The sequence below is a fragment of the Pristiophorus japonicus genome, chromosome 22 (genome assembly GCF_044704955.1).
Source record: "Pristiophorus japonicus isolate sPriJap1 chromosome 22, sPriJap1.hap1, whole genome shotgun sequence".
In the NCBI taxonomy this organism is placed as follows: Eukaryota; Metazoa; Chordata; class Chondrichthyes; family Pristiophoridae; genus Pristiophorus; species Pristiophorus japonicus.
Window position 1 is genome coordinate 23,268,646 of NC_091998.1, and position 26,604 is coordinate 23,295,249.

The 26,604-nt window shown below is 47.5% G+C and overlaps 1 protein-coding gene across 1 annotated transcript in view; it reads left to right on the top strand.

Annotated features, from left to right (window-relative positions):
- Positions 1 to 26,604, top strand: part of ptpn20 (protein tyrosine phosphatase non-receptor type 20) — a 473,076-nt gene that overhangs the window by 92,419 nt on the left and 354,053 nt on the right. Inside the window, exon 6 of the mRNA XM_070865389.1 lies at positions 887 to 1,072. Within this exon, the coding sequence (XP_070721490.1) occupies positions 887 to 1,072 (186 nt within the window). The remainder of the gene's footprint in view (positions 1 to 886; positions 1,073 to 26,604) is intronic.

A 26,604-nucleotide genomic window follows, 5' to 3' on the forward strand; every position in this document is an offset into this window, starting at 1 on the left:
ACTGAGGGAATGATCAACCATGATCTGATTGGATGGTGGTGCAGGCTCGAAGGGCTGAATGGCCTACTCCTGCACCTATTTTCTATGTTTCTATGTTTTCTCAGTGTGTTATTTAAAAAGGACACACACAAAAATCAGTGCTTTTATATAAGAAAGCGCCTAAACTTGTCTGGAATGATTATTCCTTTATTTGCACATCCCCTTCCCTTTGTCCTTGGAACATGGGAAGACATGAATGTTCCCTACAAGTTGTGTGGTGACACACTGGCTTGCCTCTCCCGGGCAGCACAGCTCTGACCCCCCTCGATACCGACACCGAATGTCCCGACGGGGCACTGCAAGCTGGCCGAACGGGCGCTGGTGCTTTCCGCCGCCATTGCCGCCCCTCTGGAATGCCAAGCGGGGCAGCAGAATACCAAATTTCCAGCCCAAAATTCCTCCTCTCTCATATTTCAAAAGGGAACTGGATGTATAGTTGAAAATGAGAAGTGTGCTAGCCTCTGAGGAAAGAGCAGGGGAGTGGGACTAATTGGGTAGCTATTTCAAAGTGCCGGCACAGGCATGATGGGCTGAATGGCCTCTTCTGTGTTGTAAGATTCTATGATTCTTTACCACCATTACAGGGAAACGCAATGTATCATTACAGGAATAACAGGAATTTTTCAATGCAAAGCTTTTGAAGTGTGTAATTGTTCTCTTGTCAAGCGTAAATGGTCCCCCATATCACATGATTCATCACCTTCGCTCTTTTGAGAGCTGAAGATCATCATATCGAGTGCCTCGATAATCAGAGCACTTCGCAGGCTTACTTCATTGCCAAATTAAGGCTTGCATTGCGGGTCCCTTGTTTTTTTTTACTCAATCTTTTCCGTTGTGCCGTTGACAGGCAGTCCAGCTCAGTGGTCGACTGAACCACCTCCTGCTGAGTATGTGCGAGGACCTCCCGCACAGGAGAGTATCCCTGGAGACCATTTCAAACATCTGCAAAACGCATCGCGAGAGCTCGGGACTGCCCCCGACAAGCACGTACCTGAGGAAACTGGTTCAACTGGTGCTAGGATTCAAGGCAGAGGTCAGTAACACAAACATCAATGCTTTGCACTTGTCTTTATGCGGCCGATTGCATCCTGCCAACCTCCAACAATCAAATTGCACTGGCCTGACTGGCAGCACGTTCTAATTACCAGGTCATCATTGGCTTGCTCCATATGGGCCTATACAATTAGAACTGAAACCCATAGGTTTGATTTAATTAGTATATTCTCCCAAGTACGGTACCAGGGCGCTCCTTGTAAATCATTACGGCCCCGGTGAAAAGTTTTCCTCATCACTTACACTGTGTATATTTGCAACAGTAATTTTACTGAAGTCATATTGTCAGTCACAGATTTTACCGGTTATGAAAAAGCAGTAATAGGTTCAAACTGCTTGGCATGGCTTGTCTTCCCAACAGCTGGTCAGAGGCCCCTACGGGCAGTAAGTCTGCCCACCTATGGCATGATGAATTCTTCACTGCTGGCAGGAACTGGCAAAGTCAAATGTGGAAAAGACCACTCAGTCGCTGTTGATGCTACAGAAAGGGCAAGGGGCCTGGCATCGAGGAAAAGTAAGGGTCAGGTCACAACAAGGGGACAGATTCTTTGATGTTATAACCATCCCCTCCCCTCCTCCCGGCTACTAGAACAGGTGACTACAGTTCAGCTGTGTTGAAGGCAGGATTTCAGCTGGTTTGGAGAGATGACAAGCCTGTGCCTCTCCACCTCTCTCTCCTCAAAGATGCTCCTTACAACTTACCGCTCCCTGTCCTACTATCTCCTTGCCTAGGCCCCGAGCTCTGGAGCTCACTGCCTAAACCTATCTGCCTCTCTACCTCTTTCCTCCTTCAAGATGCTCCTTAAAACCTCTTTGACCAAGCTTTTGGTCACTTGTGTGCTAATTTCTACTTATGCGGCTCGGTGTAAAATTGCTTTTACTTCATAATACTCCTGTGAAGCACCTTGGGACGTTTCACTATGTTAAAGGCGCTATATAAATACAAGTTGTTGTTGCTGTGTGGACCGGTGTCAAAATTTTGTCTGACGACGCCCCTATGAAGCGTCTTGGGATGTTATACGATGTTAACGGTGCTATATAAATGCAAGTTCTTGTTAGGTGAATTTAGATTCTAAAAGCATCATCCCTTCAGGAGGGGAAAGGAACAGATTTAAAAAGAAGGGTCCTATCGCTCGAGCTGTTGTATATTTTAGTGTATTCCCTGCAGCTGGTGTATATTTTCCAAAACAGTCTTTCTTTTCTTGCCAATTTGCTTTCCTGAAGATGTTATAGCTGCTTGCTCAGGTCCATGGGCGTTGGGTGTCTCCACACCCACCGCCCCCCCTCCCCTCCAGTCTTTTGCCCAAATAGCCATTACTTGTTTGTGAGCCTTGACAATGAGTGTGAGTGCGTTATTTGCTCATGGAGTCATCCCATCATCACCAACCATCCATCCTGGGAGACAGCATAGTAACTATGGTATCAGGCTGGCAACCCAGGTTATAAGTTCGAATCCGGCCAGCGTGAAAGTTGAATCCATTATATCTAATAATGTGGAATAAAAAGGAGGGAAAAATTACCATGAATGGTGCAAAATTGTAAAAACCCTCCTGATTCACCAATTCCTTTCAGGGAAGGGAACTTGCTGTCCCTGGTCCTTAACTCTAGTCCATGTTAGATTGTTGAACGAGCCCAAATTCATCGAAAAAAAAAGTAAGATTTTCATTCAACTAGCACCTTCTACGACCACCGGACGTCCCAAAGCATTTTACAGCCAACAAAATACTTTTGGAGTGTAGTCACTGTTGTAATGTAGGAAACGGGGCAGCCAATTTGCGCACAGCAAGCTCCCACAAACAGCAATGTGATAACAACCAGATAATCTGCTTTTTAGTGATGTTGATTGAGGGATAAATATTGGCCCAGGACACCGGGGATAACTCCCCTGCTCTTCTTCGAAATAGTGCCACGGGATATTTTACGTCCAACTGAGAGAGCAGATGGGGCCTCTGTTTAATGTCTCATCTGAAAGACGGCATCTCCGACAGTGCTGGTGTGTCAGTGGAGTGTCAGCCTAGATTTTTGTGCTCAGGTCTCTGGAGTGGTTAAATCTCTAGTTAAAATCTACGAGGGATGGGCACTAAATGTGGGGATATCCTGAGGACAAATTTAAAACAACTAATGCCAGTGTCGCTGGAAAATGATGAGAAGTGGGAACCCTGGCTGACTCCCCTCCCCACTCTGACATCAGAACTGCTGAGAGCAACTGTGTCATTATGACTATTGTCAAGGATTGAACCCTGGGAATGTTCTGCTTTCCTGTGTCTCAGCTGCTCATTGGATGAGCTCGCAGAGCTAGAGGGGAAGCTGTGGATGTAGTGTAAAGAAAGACTTGGATTTATATAGTGCCTTTCACGACCACTGGACGTCTCGAAGCGCTTTACAGCCAATGAAGTACTTTTGGAGTGTAGTCACTGTTGTAATGCAGGAAATGTGGCAGCCAATTTGCACACAGCAAGCTCCCACAGACAGCAATGTGATAATGACCAGATAATCTGTTTTTTTGTTATGTTGATTGAGGGATAAATATTGGCCAGGACACCGGGGAGAACTCCCCTGCTCTTCTTCAAAATAGTGTCATGGTTTCGTTTACATCCACCTGAGAGGGCAGACGGGGCCTCGGTTTAATGTCTCATCTGAAAGATGGATACGATAAAAGGATGTGTGCGCAAAACGTAGAATGTTGGGAGTTGTTGACCTTAATGTGACCCCATGCATTTGTAAAGTGAAGATGAAGCAGTTATAATATATATAACGGGAAGGACAATCTGGGGAATACGTTTTGTTCAAAGTACTCCGTGATGCATATGAGCAGCTCTCATTGGTGTATTTTGCTGGTGGTCTCCCTGGGGTTCAGCAGCCCTGCATTCCTTTCCGGGCCAGTCCAAAGTTGTAGCTCTCGTTAACACAGAAGCCTTCCGCTTGTTATGTGACCTAAATAAATCCTCTGGATTACAATGAACACTTTGAATTAAATCTTCCTTTCATCTTTTTTTCCCATACTGCTCTGGTTACCTTTATCATTTTATATATAGTATAAAAACTTTGAATTGCACCAATATGGGATACTGTGTGCACTTTGGGGTTCCTCGCTATTGGAGGGAGAACGTGCACAGTGAATTTACATGGGTGACATCTTGGCTTGAGGAAAGGCAAGTCGGCTTGTATTCCCTGTGACTCAGGAGACTGAAAGGGGATTTTACAATTGGATTCATTAATAGGTGCAAAATTGCCCCTTTTTATAGCTCCGTTAGCGCCTCGGGGGAGCGCTACCACCTCCTGGGAAATTGCTCGGATGTTTGCGGAGACGCTGCAATGGTTAGCGCCCCAGGCCGCTGCGCAACCGGCGATGACGTCCTCACCATGTGCAGCGACCCCTCTCTGCCCCGTGCCAACCCCTTAACGCCCCGTGGGAGAAATTGCCCCGTGGGCCACAAGGTTGGCGCCAGCACCCCGGACCTCCATCTTTTTTTGTCGGCCGATTCTCAGGTTGGCACTACGATGGTGGCCCCAGCGTGGTCCAGCCCACCATCATGCAGCCCGGCACTCCGTCTTGGGTGCCGGGCTGCTGGCCCATTCGCCAGCCGCCCTGGTGGCCCAGTGGTGGCCATGAAAGGCCGTGCAGAGTGTGCAGCGGCCCACCGAAGGGGAGGGACATCGAAGCGCGTCAGCGATACACAGAGCATCCGCGCAGCACTTCCCTCAGCGCCCCAGTAGTGCCCCCGGTTCCTGCCCACAGAGGAAGTGGAACATGCGAGATTATGCTCCGCTTCCTTTCAGGGGCGGTAAGGGAAATTCCGCGTCGAAGGCAGGACTTCTGCTCCAGGCACTATAGGTCTCGGCCCTGCAAGGTTACCACCCACAATCGGGGCGCGGCCCAATTTCATTCAATTAAAGGCAACAGGTTATGATCCCAAGATAAGCTTAAGGGGGAATAATTAGAAGAAATATGTTCACACACAGAATTATTAGAAGGCGGTTGCTCTCAGGCCCCTGGTACCTTGCCCAAAAGGCTGCGCTTCAGTTATGGGTGTTGTGGGGATATTCAGTAGTGGAGAAAGCTGAGCTATGCACTTCCTGACAAGGGTCGCTAGATAATGATCAGAAATGAGAACATTGACAAATTCTCCTTCCCCCCGGACATGCAGACAATGATGATATTATTAAAGAAGCAGTAGCAATAAGCAAAAATTTGGTCAGGCAGAGTCAGCATGGATATATGAAGGGGAAGTCATGTTTGATAAATTTGCTAGAATTCTTTGAGGATGTAATGAACAGGGTGGATAAAGGGGAACCAGTGGATGTGGTGTATTTGGACTTCCAGAAGGCACTTGACAAGGTGCCACATGAAAGGTTACTACCCAAGATAAAAGTTCACGGGGTTGGGGGTAATACATTAACATGTATAGAGGATTGGCTAACTAACAGAACAGAGAGTCAGGATAAATGGTTCATTCTCTGGTTGACAACCACTAACTAGTGGGGTGCCGTAGGGATCAGTGCTGGGACCCCAACTATTTACAATCTATACTAACGACTTGGAAGAGGGGACTGAGTGTAACGTAGCCAAGTTTGCTGATGATATAAAGATGGGAAGAAGAGCAATATGTGAGGAGGACACAAAAAATCTACAAAAGGACATAGACAGGCTAATTGAGTGGGCAAAAATTTGGCAGATGGAGTATAATGTTGGAAAGTGCGAGGTCATGCACTTTGACAGAAAAAAAATCAAAGAGCAAGTTATTATTGAAATGGAGAAAGTTTGCAAACTGCTGCAGTACAGCGGGACCTGGGGGTACTTGTGCATGAAACACAAAAGGATAGTATGCAGGTACAGCAAGTGATCAGGAAGGCCAATGGAATCTTGGCCTTTATTGCAAAGGGGATGGAGTGTGAAAGCAGGGAAGTCTTACTACAGCTATACAAGATATTGGTGAGGCTACATGGAATACTGCATGCAGTTTTGGTTTCCATATTTACGAAAGGATATACTTTCTTTGGAGGCAGTTCAGAGAAGGTTCACTAGGTTGATTCTGGAGATGAGGAGGTTGACTTATGAGGAAAGGTTGAGTAGGTTGGGCCTCTACTCATTGGAATTCAGAAGAATGAGAGGTGATCTTATCGAAATGTGTAAGATTATGAGGGGGCTTGACAAGGTGGATGCAGAGAGGATGTTTCCACTGATGGGGGAGACTTGAACTAGAGGGCATGATCTCAAAATAAGGGGCCGCCCATTTAAAACTGAGATGAGGAGAAATTTCTTCTCTCAGAGGGTTGCAAATCTGTGGAATTTGCTGTCTCGGAGAGCTGTGGAAGCTGGGGCATTGAATAAATTTAAGACAGGGCTAGACAGTTTCTTAAACGATAAGGGGATAAGGGATTATGGAGAGCGGGCAGGGAAGTGGAACTGAGTCCATGATCAGATCAGCCATGATCTTATTGAATGACAGAGCAGGCTCAAGGGACCAAATGGCCTACTCCTGCTCCTATTTCTTTTGTTCTTATGTTCTTATATCTGCAGTGCCTCTACAAGTTAGGGATCACATTTGGAACGGTTCTGGCCTGTATGGATGAGTAAGCTACTGGGGAAAGGGGTGGTTGTGATCAGTAAAAATGACTCTAGCAGTCTCAATGCAAAGACACAGTGCAGCAGCATCATGTCTGGTGCCACAGCATCATAGAGCTGGAAAATGGATGAGCAGGCAAAGCCCTTTCCCAAGGTCCTCAAAAATATATTTAATATTTTAACAGATAAAGTGCTGATTAGAATTTCTTTTGGGTAGGCCGTGTGATTTTCATGAAGGTAGCTCAGACAAGGGAGCACTGGGCTCAGAGCCAGTAGTTCTTGGATTTGAATCCTGGCAGAGTTCACACAGCCTTCCCATTTTCTGAGGTACGTCAAGTGAATAGCATATGGGAAAAAAACTGACAACTGCAAAGACCAAAAGGGAGCTGCTGTGTATTTGGCAACGAAACAGGAATCAGCATTGCCTTTAATTGGCATACTATTCCTAATAAAGATCACCGTCCCACCTCTCTTCATGATGCGGGTCACAATATCATTATACTTTCTGTTAAATACAGTGACAGTGCTGACAGCTTTAAGCACTTTCCTCTCAGTTGAATTCCTTCAACCAGCTGAAGCAGTCTGCGGTTTACCAGCTGCGGAGGGAGATGGCTGAACCTCACAACAGCATTAGCAATTTCAATGTAATTCTTCCAAACACAACTTTCCTTAATCTAAAGAGCCAAGTCTACAGCTAACATCACATCAAAGTGAAGGCACTCCAATAAAACCCTCATAAATGATACATTTGCTGCCTTCCTGTGTGCTAGCTGTAACACTGAGGCATGAACTCAATGGCTAATGGCTGTTCTCTGTCATCAAGCCGCTAACACCATCTTGAGTCATTATTGCCGCAAGGTTTTGTCAAATCCCACAGGGGGACTGTTGCAGTTCACTGAGAAGTGCCCCAGTTCTCCTGAGAGTCGGAGTGCTGTTAGTTGATTATAGAAGAGCTTGCTCAGAAATTTGGAAAAGATTAAAAGATGGGTTTTCAGGAAGGGAAAAGCTGTTGGCTTGGTTTCCAATCAATGTCAGTATTGAGCCCATTTGGGATGGCCCTTTAAGAGACACTGGTTGTCAGTTTTCCAACTGGCAAGTGGTAGCCGATAAGCCAGTGATTTTTGGCAGTGATATTCTCCCCGGTGTGACTTTTCGCAGTGTTGGAAATCCCAAACGAGAATAACCTGAGCATTAGCCTTTGCCAAAAACTGACCAGGAAGTAGCATGTGGCATAAAAACAGATAACGCTGGAAATACTCAGCAGGTCAGGCAGCATCTGTGGGGAGAGAAACAGAGTCAACGTTTCAGGTCGATGACCTTGTCTCTCTCTCTCTCCACAGACGCTGCCTGACCTGTTGAGTATTTCCAGCGTTTTCTGTTTTTATTTCAGATTGCCAGCATCCGCAGTAATTTGCTTTTGTAGCAGCGTGTGGTAGCTTTGCATGAGCGTCAGGATTTAGAAAAAGATGAAATATGTCAGTCACTTGGTAGAAGAGGACAGTACCTGCTGTGGTGGCCGAGGGAAGAAAGGAGTTAGACAGCAGTAAAGATAACATCTGCCATCTTCCCTTCGTATTCGTACTGCAGCAGGGTACCTTCGCTTTAAAGCCCTTTATATTGAATGAACGGCATTCATGCCAGGCACAAGTTTAACCCTCTCACTGACACCTACATTTAAATTTCAACAAAGTGCACACCAGATTGCTTCCACATCTCTTTTCATTTTGTATGTACGCACTATAATTAAAAACGTTCAACTTTGTATGAATGAAGTGGACACTTAAGCACACCAAGTAATTTCTGTATTACTGTCATTGGCTCGTTGTTTAAACGTGACATTCCACAGAGACTCGGCCAGTAACCCCATTTCCCCCACAACCGCTTCCTCATGGACCTTCTTGGCTCACACATAATTGCTCACTATTCAATTTGAGGCGGAGCCCTGGTTTCAGGTGTGGTGTCAGCTGTGGCTCAGTGGGCAGCACACTCGCCTCTGAGTCAGAAGGTTGTGGGTTCAAGACCCATTCCAAGGACTTGAGCACATAAATCTAGGCTGACACTCCGAGGGAGTGCTGCACTGTCGGAGGTGCTGTCTTTCGGATGAGACGTTAACCGAGGCCCCGTCTGCTCTCTCAGATGGACGTAAAAGATCCCATGGAACTATTTTGAAGAAGAGCAGGTATGTTATCTCCGGTGTCCTGGCCAATATTTATCCCGCAATCAACATAACAAAAAACAGATTATCTGGTCATTATCACGTTGCTGTTTGTGGGAGCTTGCTGTGCACAAATTGGCTGCCGCATTTCCCACATTACAACAGTGACTACATTCCAAAAAGTACTTCATTGGATGTAAAGCGCTTTCAGATGTCCGGTGGTCGTGAAAGGTGCTATATAAATGCAAGTCTTTCTATTTTTTCTTTCTCTGCCAGTCCCGTTGTATAAAGTCACAACACAAAAACAGGTCATTCGACCGAACCAGTCCATGCCACTCTCTTAATCACATTTTACCCGCCCTGTTCCCATATATTCATCCAGCTACCCAATCTAATCTTCAATGTTGACAATGCTAATGCCTCAACTACTAACCTTGGACATGAATGGTACAGCCTCAAACTACCTGTAAAAAGAAGTTTCACTCTTCTCTGTTCTACATTTTTTTATTTGTCCATGGGGTGTGAGCGTTGCTGGCAAGGCCAGTATTTATTGCCGATCCCTAATTGCCCTTGAGAAGGTGGTGGTGAGCTGCCTTCTTGAACCGCTGCATTCCGCTTGTACCCTTTTAATCTTGTACCTATGGCCTCTCGTTCTAGACCGCTCAACCAATATTCCCTCTGATTTATTTTTTTGGTGCGTGGTCCCTTTAAGTGGCTGCACAGCCCAGTCACATTTTCGCGCAAGTGAGGCTTCTGCCGTCTAAAAGCCGGTGAGCAGTCTGCACGGGACCTCCAGACCCCTGCGCGGTCCTGCAACTCAGAGGAAACATTTCCCTCAACTATTGGCAACACTCTGGGGCTGAAATTTCCCCTCCCCTTAAGGCCATTTACCACGACAAATCAGCGGCCGCACTGCCGAGAGGAATGGCCGCTGACTTTTCGTGGACTGGCCGCTGATAGCCCAGTTGCCCCCCCCAAGGTTTCCCGGCGGTGCCCCGAACCCCCCTTACTGCTCCGCTGCTGCTGATCCGTGTTAAATGCATCACCACCGTGCGTCCCGCTGATCTACCCCTCCCGACAGCGCCGTTCCCCTCTGAAAATCTCTGGCCCGCCCGGCGGTGCCAAACCTGTTTTTTACCGATGGTCCAGCGCAGCTTCCCTTAAAGGGGAGGGCGCACTGCCGCTGCCGCCATGTTATTTTTTGTCGGCCGACTGCCATTTCGGCCCGACAATTATGTCCCCAGGTTCGGCTGGGCCGCCAACAGGCAGCCTGGCACCCCCTCTTGGGTGGCCCGGCCGCTGGCCTGGCTGAAACCCTCCATGGTGGCCCAGTGGGCCGAAGTTTTAAAATTGCGAAGGCTCTCCCCTTTAACTGAAGGGGAGAGCTATGCTGACTCGGTGCCGTGATGATGTCATCGCGGCGGTCACTCCGCACCGCCCCCAACTTCCACCCCTCGGGCGTTGTCACTGCCACATATCTGCCCCTCTCGTGTAGTCACCGCCCCCGTTAAGAGCGACTTCCGGATCCGAATTAAAAAAAACAACAAAGAGCGGAATTTCGCTCAAGGGGCGACCTCAACCACAGCTACGGTAAAAACCATTGAAACGGGGTGCGTGCGCCCTGTTTCGGGTGTTATGTAAGTAATAACTCGATAGACTGAATACGGTAAACTAACACAGGTACAAACCTAGCTCTGCTTTATTAGAGCCCAAAGTGATTACATTACATGACGGCTTGCCTTTTATACCTGGGCCGTGCACACATGCCTACAGCCCAATGCCCTCCGACAGTGGCGCCACCTGGTGGCTAGTAACCCTAAGCATACATACATGACAGTTTCTATCTCCCCCGATGCATCCTTTCATAATATTAAACACTTCAATCATATTGCCCCCTAATTTACATTGTTCTAATGAAAGAAGCCACAATCTTTCAAGTCTTTTGTTGTACTTGTATGTCCTTATACCAGGCAGCATCCTAGTGAATCCGTATTGTACCCTTTCTAACCCTCAACACCGCCTGCATAGTATGGAGCCTAATACTATACACAGTACTCTAACTGAGGTCTTATTAAGGTTTACATAGATAGGCTCATCATTGTCATTACCTCTTGTGGTAAACCCAAGAATTCTATTAGCTTTTTCTGTTAAGGCCTTATCAACTGGAGGTGCTGGCAACCAACAGCCCCAAATCCTTCTGAGCATCCACAGCATCGAGCCTACGTACACAAAGAGTATCATTACTGTTGGTATTATCACCTCACACTTACTGATATTGAATTCTATCTGATACTTTTTAACTTACTTTCCATTTGATCACTCACTCTCACTTTGCAGCTTCCTTTGCCCTTAAAAATAATTAACTATACTTCTTATTTTGGTGTCATTTGCGAATTTTGGTACTACGCCTTCTAAGCCTACATCCAAATCAAAGGAAAGAATGTGCAATTATGTATCGCCTTTCACAATTTCAGGATGTCCCAAAGCACTTAGAGCTAATTAAGTACTTTTGAAATGCAGTCATTGATGTAATGTCGGGAAACACAGCAGGCAATTTATGCATAGCAATCTCCCACAAACAGCACTGAGATACATGACCAGATTACCTCTATTAGGGATGCTGGTTGAGGGAAAAATGTTGGCCAAGACACATGGAGAACTCCCTGCTCTTCTTCAAATAGTGCCATGGGATCTTTTACACCTGAGAGGGCAGATGGGGCCTCGGTTTAACATCCAACAGTGCTGCACTCCCTCAGCACTGCACTGAAGTATCAGCCTAGATCTTTGTGCTTACGTCTCTGGAGTGGGGCTTGAACCCACAACCTTCTGATTCAGAAGCAAGAGTGCTAGCCACTGAATTAATGACCACAGAGCACAGAACTAACCCCAGAACTGAACCCTGTCGAACACCATTACCCACTTCCAAATATTCTAAAAAACTGCCTTTAACTCCTATTCTGTTTTCTCCAGTCTAACCCATTTTAATTGAGGTTGCTATCCTTCCCCATGTTCCATAACCCTTAATTTTCCTTAATAATCTTTCGTTTGCTACCTTGTCAAAGGATTTCCTGAAGTCCATGTATAATACATCCATTTCAATTCCCCCACTTACCATGTATCTCGTCAAAGAATTCCATGAGGATTGTCAAGCACATTCATCCTTTTTTTAAATCCTAAAATGGCTACTTCTGTTTTTGTTTTGCCTCGTATTTGGCAATTGAATCATTAATTAAAGACTCGAAAATGATCCCGACCACAGACCTGCAATTACCCGAATTGGATCCTTCCCCCTTTTTAAAAATGGGTGCTACGTTGCCCATTCTGCCGTCCTCTGCTGCACATCCACACCCAGTCGAGCCTGAAAAATCTGTCTGGAATTTCCTTGGTCATTCTTCCAATTAGCTGCTGTAACTCCGGTGGAAAATTGGCGCAAATCCCAATTATGCGTCAATGCAAGTTTTCCACTGAAGTTACGGTGTCTGATTGGGAGAATCCCAGAGGAAAATCCTGGGGGTAAAAGTATTAGGGCCTCAGCACTTTCCCTCGTGACCCTGTGAAGTATCTCACGGGGCACTGGCACCTTGTCTTTGTTTAACCTAAATAACTTATGGAGAATTTTCTTTTTATCTATCATAGTAATCGTACATCGGGCTCTCAATCACTTCATGGTGAATCTCCTTTCCAATATCCTCTTTCGTACAGACTGAGGAACATGCTGATTAAAAAACTCTACATTGTTTAATCATCTTCAACAGATTTACAATCCTCACATCTCAGGGGTCCCAGCTCGATTTAAAAAATGTATCTTTTTACTGATGTAAAATATGTTACTGTTCCTTTTGATGTTTCTTTGATTTTTTTGCCTCTACTCCCTCTTGGCTTTCCTTATCCTACATTTATTTTCTCATATTCTCCTTTAGTTTTATCATTTTTATTATTCTCATATTACCAATAGGCCCTCTTCTTCTGTTTTAACTGTTTTCTAATCTCTTTATTTAATCATGGCACCCTAAAATGATGAGTAGTGTCCTCTTTTTTGGAATGGAATTTACTTATTCTAAAGCTTTGCAATCGTTTTTACCAACAATGTCAGCTGTGGCTCAGTGGGCAGCACTCTTGCCTCTGAGTCAGAAGGTTGTGGGTTCAAGTCCCACTCCAGAGACTTGAGCACATAAATCTAGGCTGACACTCCAGAGCAGTGCTGAGGGAGTGCTGCACTGTCGGAGGTGCTGTCTTTCGGATGAGGCATTAAACTGAGGCCCTGCCTGCTCTCCCAGGTGGATGTAAAAGATCCCATGGCATTATTTCAAAGAGCAGGGGAGTTATCCCCGATGTCCTGGCCAATATTTACCCCTCAATCAACATCACTAAAACAGATTATCTGGCCATTATCACATTGCTGTTTGCGGGAGCTTGCTGTGTTTCCTGCATTACAACAGTGACTACACTTCAAAAGTACTTAATTATTGGCTGTAAAGCGCTTTGGGACATCCTGAGGTCATGAAACACGCTATATAAATGCAAGTTGTTTTCTTTTACAAGCCCTTCACCAGGATAATGCCATGTCTAGCCCACTCAGTCTCTACAGTGTGATACTCCAGTTAAGGAATGACTGTTAGCTCTGTGGCCGAGACCCCATCTGCTCTCTCTGGTGGATACATTAAGGCCCCCAGTTTTGGTGTTAGCTGTATCACTGCCCCTTCCTGTCACATAACAGGATGAACCTTCTCATTCTGTCACATGATTGTACCAGAGTCATAGGCCGAGGTGGAGTGCCGGGCTCCACCATTGTGGCACAGACCCTGCGAAATCGGCAGAGAAAGGCCAAGGCGGTAAGTCGGCAAAGAAAATAAATGGCGGCATGCCCCTCGCCTTTACTTCTTGTCCCGCGAGCGGAGTGTGGCCCGGTTCGAGATCCGCGAGGATGACGCTGACATCGCTCGCGGTGGCCTCAAGGGGCACTCCCCCATTTCTGCTCCGGTTTGCACCTCCGCTAACTCCCACTCAATTGTGCGAGAGGTGGTAGTGCCCACCTCCCAGATGAGAAATAGTTTGCGCCCCGTGAACCCCAGGGGTGCTGACGGGAGGCGCAAAAAATGCGAATTTCTCCCCTATATCTTTGGAGTACTTTTGTTTGATCTGAAAAGTTCACGCTTGAAGACCACAGCAGGGGATTGGAATGAAGGGAGGGAGGGAGGGAGGGAGAGATCGGGAGTTCAGTCTGGAGATCGGGAGGGTGGAGGGGATGGTCGGCCTGGAGATCGGAGTGGGGTATCAGCTGGAGATCGGGGGAGGAGGGAGGGTCAGGCAGGAGATCGGGGGTGCGGGGGGGGGGGAAAGTTGGACTGGAGATTGGGATAGGTCGGTCATGGAGATTCGGGGGGTCAGCTTGGATACCAAGTGTTGCCCTGGTCATCGGGGGTGGGGGTGCATCAGATCACGAGTGAGGATCCAGCGGATCGGAGGGAGTGAGGCCGATTGCGACAGGGTAACCTGGGGGGACCGAGTGGTCGGGGAATCCTGCTCCCTCTGGCCCACAAACCGTGCTGGAAGAGAACCGACCTGCTGGATACAGCCCAGCTCATCTTGCTTCAGCTGCCGCGTTTCCCGAGCCCTGGGAAACTCAGGTCGCTGCCATTAAATCTAAAAGTCTGCTAAAATCTGAAGCATGCAGCCTCATTAACATATTTAAATGACTGGCCCGCCTCTCGAGGGCAGGTTTTCCACCCGTCCCCGACTAACCCGCCCGGGTTACACCGGAAGTAGGCACCCTTGCAACGGGGTCGAGTCCCAGTTTGTTTAGAATTTAGCCTCCCTCTTCCTCTCCCACCCATCCTGGGGGGGTTAAAATCCCCCCACCCCCTTCCACTGCCTGTTGTGTTTCTGATGAAACTGTAGTGGAACTCTGGAGTTGGTCGTTTCATCCTTTTCCAGTCGGAGGCTTTGCCATTTTGTCAATGAGTGAAGGAAAACCCACTGAGCCTCAGAGACTGATTCAGTTGCGATGCTACATGAACAAGCATTCGCCAGTGTGCTGTGGCATAAAGTGTCTAATGGCCCACTTATTCACAAGCCTACGCTACACGTCTGCAATAAATTGTCCTTCACCACGGCTTCTAAAGTGCGTCCACTAACAAATGCAATTTGCTGGAGCCTACACACACAAGGAGGCACAATCTGAAACTGATTTCGTGTTATTGACGCAAACTCAGAAAATGCGACCCTGTGTGAGCGGCAGGTAATCAATTTAAAGGTGTGTGGCTTTAAGATTAGGTGGCAGGATCAGGCGGGATCCGCAACACTTGAATAACTTGCTGCTGATGCTCCTTGTCTGGGCTCCCACCTGAGCAATTACCCCCTGGAGCAAGGTATCAGATTGGTGGCTATTGCTTGTGAAACCACAAGACACGTTAACGGGCTAGAATTTTGGTATCGGCCGCTTTTAGGACCGGGCGATGTCTACCGCCTCAAAGTGCGATATTCGGTTGCATTGCCCCCAAGAGGAGAGTGGAACACTAAGGGAAGCGTTGCACACTGCTCTTTGGGCGCTAACGGAGCGATAGCGCGGGAGGCTGACTCAATTGTTGACGCGAGGACACCGGCGTCCTAACGCCTGAAGATGAAAAAAAAATCCTTGTGAAAAATTCAATAAACCTCACCCACACTTCCCACTACTGCAACAAATAAACAGAAGTTGAAAAGGTCCAATTTCAGCCCTTACCTTGCAGTCCGGACGATATCGCCGCGGGATCGTCGTCGGACCGACTACTTTCCCCCGCCGGTCTTAGCACCAGGTGCTACCGCAGGTGGACGACTGAATTTTGCAAATGCGGGGCTACGAGGGGGCGTGGCACTCCCGGTGACGTCACCCAGTGGGAGGGGCTAGCAAGCGCAGCGCAAACTGTCAGCGCTGCAGCTAACCCTTCACTGACGTTCGCGGCAGGCGCTAACAGCGTGGCGCTCAGGCGGGAGGTGCTTAACGGTCCCTTAGCGCCCCTCTCTGGTGCTAATGGTGGCGCTAAACAACCGAATTTCTAGCCTGTTGAGCCAGTGCCTTCAGGAAACGAGGAAAAAATGGTCATTGGTTTTTGATTTTCTGATCAATATCTTGTAGCGGATCGAATTTCCCTCAATAAATGCAACTCTATTCTCTCTTTTTTTCAATCATAACCGATGGAGGAAAATGTGTCCAGTTCATGTACCGATCAAATAATCTGATGTGTTTAGTCCTGTTAACTCAACAATGTGCTGTACAGAACAATGATTTCAAGAATGTAAATTGAAGAGGGTTTATGCATGTCAGCATACGTTAGTGTCCAATAGGCTCTGCCCCTCTCTCTCCCTGGACTCAAGCAATGCTTGGCAATTCAGTCAGACCCTCGCTTTATCACAGCAGCCATTTCTGTTTAATTCAGGGTTTTTAATTCCGTGCAGAGGTCACCTTTACTTAAACGCGCTGCTGTCATGTCACTCCCTCCTGCCGATCCATTATTCTCTGTGCTTCAGATTAATATAAGAAGCCATCAATATCCGAGGATAGACCAACTCATTATTACTGTGCTGTTGTTGCCACTCATGTTTCATTGAAGCAATGATCCGATTGCCAAGATAAGCCTTGTTAAAGACACAATCCGATTTCTGGCCACTCTGGTCCATGTGAACTACCCTAATATACAGTGTGCCACATTAATGGCAAAAATATTACTCCTTTGTAAATAATTAAAAAAAAAAAATAAAGTAAGCACTGGATCTCTACAAGTGGCCTCATTACTCCTGCATTTGACCTGTCAACCGTGAGGGACTATGGAGCGTCCTCCTCCGTTTTGGCTACCGCCAAAAGGTTATCATCATCCTCCGCCTGCTCCACGACAACATGCAAGCCGTGATCCTGACCAATGGATCTACCACAGACACAATCCACGTCCGGACCGGGGTCAAGCAGGGCTGCGTCATTGCGCCAAAACTCTTCTCAATCTTCCTCGCTGCAATGCTCCATCTCACTCTCAACAAGCTCCCGGTTGGAGTGGAACTAAACAATAGAACCAATGGGAACCTGTTCAACATTTGTCACCTCCAGGCTAGATTCAAGGTCGTCCCATCCTCTGTCATCGAGCTACAGTACGTGGACGATGTTTGCGTCTGCGCACATTCAGAGGCTGAACTCCAAACCATCATCAACATCTTCGCCGAAGTGTATGAAAGCATGGGCCTTACACTAAACATCCGTCAGACAAAAGTCCTCTACCAACCTGACCCCACCTCGCAGCACTGCCCCCTGGTCAGCAAAATCCATGGCGCGGTCTTAGACAACGTGGACCATTTTCCATACCTCGGGAGCCTACTATCAGCAAGGGCAGACATTGACGACGAGGTCCAACATCGCCTCCAGTGCACCAGCGCAGCCTTTGGTCGCCTGAGGAAGAGAATGTTTGAAGACCAGGACCTCAAGTCTGGCACTAAGCATGATCTACAGGGCAGTAGTGATACTCGCCCTCCTATATGGCTCAGAGATGTGGGCCATATACAGTAGACACCTCAAAACGCTGGAGAAGTACCACCAATGCTGCCTCTGCAAGATCCTGCAAATCCACTGGGAGGATAGATGCACCAACATCAGTGTTCTCAATCAGGCCAACATCCCCAGCATCGAAGCACTGAGCACACTTGACCAGCTCCGTTGGGCGGGCCACATAGTCCGCATGCCTGACACGAGACTCCCAAATCAAGCGCTCTACTCAGAGCTCCTACACGGCAAGCGAGCCCCAGGTGGGCAGAGGAAACGTTTCAAGGACACCCTCAAAGCCTCCTTGATAAAGTGCAACATCCCCACCGGCACCTGGGAATCCCTGGCCCAAGACTGCCCTAAGTGGAGGAAGAGCATCTGGGAGGACGCTGAGCACCTCGAGTCTCGTCGCCGAGAGCATGCAGAAACCAAACGCAGACAGTGGAAGGAGCGTGCGGCAAACCAGACTCCTCACCCACCCTTTCCTTCAACCACTGTCTGTCCCACCCGTGACAGAGACTGTAATTCCCGCATTGGACTGTACAGCCACCTGAGAACTCAATTTTAGAGTGGAAGTAAATCTTTCTTGATTTCGAGGGACTGCCTATGATGATGATTAGGGAGGTGAGAATGAGCCAGCGTTCCTGCTTCAGATCACTATCCAGTGGCTTCTGCTGCTAGGTGCACCTGTGTGGACCGACGGTGAGAACAGGGTTGGGTTGGGCTGTGATGCCCTCCATGTTTGAATAGCCTGGATAAGTGCAAATAAATGAATATATGGGCAAGGTATTGAATAGCTGCCAGCATACGTACCACACCACAGCAAGGACTGAGTGTCTTCAGGAGAGAAAATTGACAGGAAAATACTCCAAAAAGAAACAACACCGAGCTCTTTTTCTGATACGTAATCTTTGCACCGACTCCGCGTCTGGTTTGCATCAATGTCCACAACTAATTAATTTGATTTATTGGGCTACAAGTACAGACTTCCTTCTCATGCCATGTGGTTTCTCTCTACTCTAAACATTAATACAAAACCCAGGCACTCCTGTTTGTAACTGTATTCATCTCCGAGTGAGGCTGGCAATCCATCATTTGGCACAAGGGAGAGGTTCATTGTTTAAGCCTGGAGAACTCTAAGTGGGAAAGAATTCCTTCATAACAACAGCAACTTGTATTTATATAGTGCCTTTAACGTAGTAAAACATTGCAAGGCGCTTCACAGGAGTATTATGCGATAATAATTTGACACTGAGCCGCCTAAGTAGAAATTAGTGCAGGTGACCAAAAGCTTGCTGAAAGAGGTAGGATTTAAGGAGCGTCTTGAAGAAAGAAAGAGACGTAGAGAGGCAGAGAGATTAGTCAGGGAGTTCCAGAGCTTTGGGCCTAGGCAACAGAAGGCACGGCCATCAATGGTTGAGCGATTATAATCAGGGATGCTCAAGAGGGCGGAATTAGAGGAGCGCAGACATCTCGGAGTGGTGGGGGGGGTGGGGCGGGGGGGGCGGTTATTGGCTGGAGGAGATTACAGAGATAGGGAGTGTCATGTATCCTACATGGTTACTGCTTGTACTATTACAAGGTGTTCCACCAGAGGGCACTGCAGTGGGCGACTTGAAGGTTACTTGTACAGGTGTGCCAGGCCTAGTATAAAAAGTAGGCCACCATGTGTCATCCTCACTCTGGAATTAGAAATAAAAGACTAAGGTCACTACAGTTCAAGTACAACACACTGCCTCGTGGAGTCGTTATCAGAGCATCCAAAGACATAACAATTGGCGACGAGTTTACGAAATTTCACACGAAAATGGCTAACTTTGGTACGTTGAGGCAGTTTGCCGATGGTGATAATTGGGACGCCTTTGTGGAGAGGCTAGACCATTTCTTCACAGCAAACGACCTGGCAGGCGACAATCCGGCCACACTGGCTGATAAGCGCAGAGCGATCCTGCTAACCAGTTGTAGGCCCACCGTCTATGGCCTCGTCAGGGACTTGCTGGCACCAGCGAAGACAATGATCAAGATGTACGAGGAGCTCGTAACGCTGATCCAAGAACAACTCAAGCCCAAAAAGAGCATCCTCACAGCTAGACACCGGTTTTATACACACCAACGGCCTGAAGGCCAGGGAGAACCAGTGGATGTGGTGTATTTGGACTTTCAAAAGGCTTTTGACAAGGTCGCACACAAGAAATTGGTGTGCAAAATTAAAGCACATGGCATTGGGGGTAATGTACAGACATGGATAGAGAACTGGTTGGCAGACAGGAAAGAGAGTCGGGATAAACAGGTCCTTTTCAGAATGGCAGGTAGTGACTAGTGGGGTGCCGCAAGGTTCAGGCTGGGACCTCAGCTATTTACAATATACATTAATGATTTAGATGAAGGAATTGAATGTAATATCTCCAAGTTTGCAGATGACACTAAGCTGGGTGGTGGTGTGAGCTGTGAGGAGGACGTTAAGAGGCTGCAGGGTGACTTGGACAGATTAAGTGAGTGGGCAAATGCATGGCAGATGCAGTATAATGTGGATAAATGTGAGGTTGTCTACTTTGATGGCAAAAACACGAAGGCAGAATATTATCTGAATGACGGCAGATTAGGAAAAGGGGAGGTGCAACGAGATGTGGGTGTCATGGTACATCAGTCATTAGCAAGAATCCCACAACAGCAAGAATGTCCTTCCTCAAGTTAGGAGACCAAAACTGTACACAATACTCCAGGTGTGGCCTCACCAAGGCCCTGTACAACTGTAGCAATACCTCCCTGCCCCTGTACTCAAATCCCCTCGCTATGAAGGCCAACATGCCATTTGCTTTCTTAACCGCCTGTTGTACCTGCATGCCAACCTTCAATGACTGATGTACCATGACACCCAAGTCTCGTTGCACCTCTCCTTTTCCTAATCTGTCACCGTTCAGATAATAGTCTATCTCTCTGTTTTTACCACCAAAGTGGATAACCTCACATTTATCCACATTATACTTCATCTGCCATGCATTTGCCCACTCACCTAACCTATCCAAGTCACTCTGCAACCTCATAGCATCCTCCTCGCAGCTCACACTGCCACCCAACTTAGTGTCATCCGCAAATTTGGAGATACTACATTTAATCCCCTCGTCCAAATCATTAATGTACAATGTAAACAGCTAGGGCCCCAGCACAGAACCTTGCGGTACCCCACTAATCACTGCCTGCCATTCTGAAAAGTACCCATTTACTCCTACTCTTTGCTTCCTGTCTGACAACCAGTTCTCAATCCATGTCAGCACACTACCCCCAATCCCATGTGCTTTAACTTTGCATATTAATCTCTCGTGTGGGACCTTGTCGAAAGCCTTCTGAAAGTCCAAATATACCACATCAACTGGTTCTCCCTTGTCCACTCTACTGGAAACATCCTCAAAAAATTCCAGAAGATTTGTCAAGCATGATTTCCCTTTCACAAATCCATGCTGACTTGGACCTATCATGTCACCTCTTTCCAAATGCACTGCTATGACATCCTTAATAATTGATTCCATCATTTTACCCACTACTGATATTAGGCTGACCAGTTTATAATTCCCTGTTTTCTCTCTCCCTCCTTTTTTAAAAAGTGGGGTTACATTGACTACCCTCCACTCGATAGGAACTGATCCAGAGTCTATGGAATGTTGGAAAATGACTGTCAATGCATCCGCTATTTCCAAGGCCACCTCCTTAAGTACTCTGGGATACAGACCATCAGGCCCTGGGGATTTATCGGCATTCAATCCCATCAATTTCCCCAACACAATTTCCCAACTAATAAGGATTTCCCTCAGTTCCTCCTTCTCACTAGACCCTCTGACCCCTTTTATATCCGGAAGGTTGTTTGTGTCATCCTTAGTGAATACCGAACCAAAGTATTTGTTCAGGTAGCTAGGGGATTTGAGTATAAGAGCATGGAGGTCTTACTGCAGTTGTATAGGGCCTTGGTAAGGTCATACCTGGAATATTGTGTTCAATTTTGATCTCCCAATCTGAGGAAGGGCATTCTTGCTATTGAGGGAGTGCAGCGAAGGTTCACCAGACTGATTCCCAGGATGACAGGACTGACATATGAGGAGAGACTGGATCGACTGGGCCTGTATTTACTGGAGTTTAGAAGGATGAGAGGGGATCTCATAGAAACATATAACATTCTGACGGGACTGGATAGGTTAGATGCAGGAAGAATGTTCCCGATGTTGGGGAAGTCCAGAACCAGAGGACACAGTCTAAGGAAAAGGGGTATGCCATTTAGGACTGAGATGAGGAGAAACTTCTTCACTCAGAGAGTTGTTAACCTGTGGAATTCCCTACCGCAGAGAGCTGTTGATGCCAGTTCATTGGATATATTCAAGAGGGAGTTAGATATGGCCCTTACGGCTGAAGGGATCAAGGGGTATGGAGAGAAAGCAGGAAAGGGGTACTGATGTGAATGATCAGCCATGATCTTATTGAATGGTGGTGCAGGCTCGAAGGGTCAAATGGCCTACTCCTGCACCTATTTTCTATGTATGTTTCTATGTATATTTCTATGTAAATCGCGAAATATGCTGCATATCTCAGGAGGCTGGCGGCACCGTGTGATTTCGGCGATCACCTCACCGAAGCACTGCGGGATATCTTTGTCATCGGAGTCGGCCATGAGGGCCTTCTTCACAAACTACTATCTGCGGATACCACAGTCAGACTGCAGAAGGCCATCTCCATGAGCCAAGCATTCATGATCTCGACCTGCGCCTCTGGACTCAAACCCAGCAAGTACTGTGCACAGAATGGTGCCTTTTAGAGGCTGGACTGTAGAATGTGAATATTCTCAGGGGAGAGAGAAGAGGCCGCTGAATCCCTTAACTCAGAGTCCGCCGAGGGGGCCAAATCGAGTAGCACCATGCTGGCATTGCGGAGGGAATCACAGGGCTCACCAGCGCCGTTTTAAAGACTTTGTGGGTAAAGGCTGCAGCTCAAAGGGCCACCTCCAGTGAATGTGTAAAAGAAATATGACTCACTGTGTTGATGAAGAGTCTGCAGACGACCATGAATCCAGCGCAGATTATGATGCGATAGTCAGAGAGACAGCTCAGCCCCACGATGAGGTGTACGGCATGTTTACTGCACCACAGAATATTCTCCGTTGAGAATGGAAGTAACGATAAATGGCGTTCCAGTCTTCATGGAAGTGGATAAAGGGGCAAGCCAGTCAGCAATGAATCAAGAAGGGACAATCAGGCTGAACAACCCAAGTTGGTCCCAGTTCAGGCAAAGCTGCACACCTACACTTACACCTTATCCCAGTCGTTGGTAGTGCAGATGTAAAGGTACTCCATGATGGCGCGGTGCATAAGTTACCCCTGTAGGTTGTTGCAAGTGATGGACCAACGCTACGCTACTCAGAAGAAGGTGGATGGAGAAGATCCATTGGAGCTGGGAAGATTTCATCCCTCCAGCTATCGACATCCTCCGCTCTCAGAGACAAAACAAGCCCTCACCTGAGGTTGGATCCGACACTAGAGAGCAGACCAGCACGGCACCCAAGACACAGACCACTCAGCCCAACTGCGTGGAGATGATCCAGCTGAGACAATCCGAATGCACCTTCCAGGCTACAGTGGCAGGACTCCAGAGGAAGAAAATCGGATCCAGAGGCGACCTCCCAGCCTCGGTGGCAGAACCCAGGGAGAAGAGGATCACAGCATTCGACATCATGGATGGAAGAAAGATGGCGCCCAAACCACGAGGTGAGGCACTGAAGGAAAAGATGGCGGTGGCCAGACCACGAGGTGCAGCGCTGATGGAGCAACACGTGGCACCAAAGGGAGAAGAGGATTGTGGTAAAGATAGCAAGGCTCTCTTAAAGGAGGCCTGCAACCCACCACACTTAAAGGGACAGTTCCACACTCTCAATCAATGTAATAGCAACTGTGAGTTAGATGTAAAATGTGTAATTGATGATCAGAGTTGTGTACATGCAATAAGCAAAGAAAAATCGCGCGATTGCGATCGGAGTTACATTTTATTTACCATAAGTAATGAAACATTGTGCGATGTAGGATTTCAACTGCATACAGTCAATGCAGTGGGCAAACACCCATCGGGTGCACTCAGGTCCAGCGAGCTACCCAATGCTGTAGCCTGCGTCCCTGGGATCAGAGTTATGCACCATGGAGTGTGGCCACAAGCAACCAATACATAACAAGCTGCAAAACAAGCGATCTCAGGAGGGCAACGGCACCTGTATCGATACCCTGCCCCCAATCGGCTCCACCTCTCAGGCACCCGATGGTACCAACCGCCACAAGCCTGAAAGAGCAAACTGCGCTAAGGTGCAGACTTCAGACCCTATCGCCACCAAGGCTACACCTGGGAACGAAGGGTCACCCGCAACAGTTCTCCCAAATGGGACCGGGGCCAGCCAGGATCCCAAACCAAATAACGCCCAGGCAAGCGAGTCAGCAGTTCCCTGCGCACTGCCAGACGACTGCTCCTCAGGGAGCAGCAGCGACCCGGGGCACAAGGAGAGGACAGGGAGGTCACAGGCATCTGTGAACCTGCCCGACGCTAAGAGCAACGGCAAAGGCCCCTAGAGCAGGCAACTTGAGCCAACCGGGTTCCCACTGCCAGCACTGGGCACCGCGCCGCCACAAGACTACCTATACACCATCCAGCAGTTCTGGCACTAGTTTGTCCTTACGCACCGGTGCTGACCCCAGCACTGACTCCAAGTATGTACCTCACCATTCTAATGTACTTGCCTCACAAAGGTACCACGAATGTAATACCGTAAATGCAATTTTTTGGGGGGGGACTTGAATGTATATAAATGTTATGAGCCACCGGCACAATCTGTATGCGGGGGCAGGGGGGAGGGGGGAGAGAATGGAGTGGTCATGGACGCACAAACAGAAACCACCAGCACCTCTACTGCCAATGAAACACCACCCACTCACCCAAGATGGAAACGACCCTCCAAGGGGCAACCAGATAGAGCTAAGCCCAGAGCACAGTCAATGCAAAGGCAATTTGCACTAAGGACTTGGGGGAGAGTGATGTCACCTATCCTACCTGGTTACTGCTTGTACTATCACAAGGTATGCCATCAGAGGACACTGCAGTGGGGGACTTGTAGGTTACCTGTACAGGTATGTCAGGCCTAGTGTAAAAGGCAGGCCACCAGGTGTGATCCTCACTCTGGAGTTACAAATAAAGGACTAAGGTCACTACAGTTCAAGTACAACACATTGCCTCGTGGAGTCATTATCAGAGCATCCAAAGACATAACAGGGAGGGGCAAGGCCATGGAGGGATTTGTAAATGAGGATGAGAATTTTGAAATTGAGGCGTTGCTTAACCGGATGCCACTGTAAGTCAGCGAGCACAGGGGTGATGGGTGAACGGGACTTGGTGCGAGTTAGGACACGGGCAACCGAGTTACTATCAGCTCTAGTTTACGTAGGGTAGAATGTGGGAGGCCAGACAGGAGTGCTTTGGAATAGTGAAATCTAGAGGTAACAAAGGCATGGATGAGGGCTTCAGCAGCGGATGAGCTGAGGCAAGGGCGGAGACGGGTGATGTTATGGAGGTGGAAATAGGCGGTCTTAGTTATGCTGAGGATATGTGGTCGAAAGCGCATTTCAGGTTTAAATATGACACCAAGATTGCGAACAGTCTGGTTCAGCCTCAGACAGAAGTTGGGGAGAGGGATGGAGTCAGTGGCCAGGGAACGGAGTAACATAAAGGAATTAACGTAAGGTGCAGTAACTCAGTGTGAGACATTTCCTGATCTTGAAAACAGGTCAAAAAGCATTTTTATTTAAATAAGGAAAAATATTGTCTGCATAAAGATCACATATCTTAACTATTCTTAAAATCCAGAGTCATCAAACCATCTCCTAGTCATTCTCTGTATGGGGGAAGAGTACGGGCCTGGGACTAACTGGGTAGATCTTTCAAAAAGTCAACTCAGGCACGATGGGCCGAATGGCCTCCTTCCGCGCTGTGTGATTGGATGATATTCCTGGGACCTTTGAACTGTGGATCAGTTTCTCCATTCCCCTTATCAAAGCCAAGCTTAAAATGTTAACGGGATTCAATCAGGTAGATCCAGGGAAACAATTTCTTCTGGTGGAGGAATCCAAAGCAAGGGGGTACAATCTTAAAATGAAAACTAGGCCATTTAGGAATGAAATCAGGAAGCACTTTGTCACACGGAGGGTGGTGGAAATCTGCAGCTCACTCTCCCACAAGTCCGTGGATGCTTTTTCTAGCCTGAAATCAATCGGCTTTGGTTAGGTAAGGGTATCAAGGGCAAGATATTAGAATTGAGGTACAGATCAGCCTTGAATGAATAGAACGGTGGAACAGGGTCGCTGGGCTGAATGGCCTTCACCTGTTCCCATCTTCCTTTCTCGGCTTGGATTTGTTTTTTTTTAATATAGCGCCTTTCACGACCACCAGATGTCTTAAAGCACTTTACAGCCAATGAAGTACTTTTGGAGTGTAGTCACTGTTGTAATGTGGGAAACGCGGCAGCCAACTTGCACACAGCAAGCTCCCACAAACAACAATGTGATAATGACCAGACAATCTGTTTTTTTGTTATGTTGATTGAGGGATAAATATTGGCCAGGACACCGGGGATAACTCCCCTGCTCTTCTTCAAAATAGTACCATGGCATCGTTTGCGTCCACCTGAGAGAGCAGACGGTTTAACGTCTCATCCGAAAGACGGCACCTCCAACAGTGCAGCACCCCCTCAGCACTGCACTGGAGTGTCAGCCTAGATTTTTTTTGTGCTCAACCACTCTTATCTGATTTGCCCTGACATGGGCCTTAGCTCTTGACCTAGGTTTCTCAATTTGAAAACAAATCAGTCTGACAAAGGTTTGACAGGGAGGGCAGTGGTTTTGGAAAGTTGCAGGCATAACTGAATTGTGTTTATCAACACATCGTGTGACATCATAATCCCAGCAAGCATTATAGCGCTGCAAAAATGTCACCTATTGCTCGTGTTTGATATCATGATATATGTCACCCTGACCTCTTCTATTTCTTCCCATTGAACAACGATTCCCTTTATTTTTAGTAATCCTCCCCCCTCCCATTCCCCCCTTACAATTTCCTACCCACCTTTTCTGATGGTGCTGTCCCACACTGGGATATGGGCCCATAGGTACTAGCTGCTCTCTGATGGTTTGCCAGTAATGGCCACTCTTCGTGTATGGAACTGGTGGGGAGCTGTCAGGGGGGTCTTTATCTCATGAAGGAATCCCGCGCCAAGGC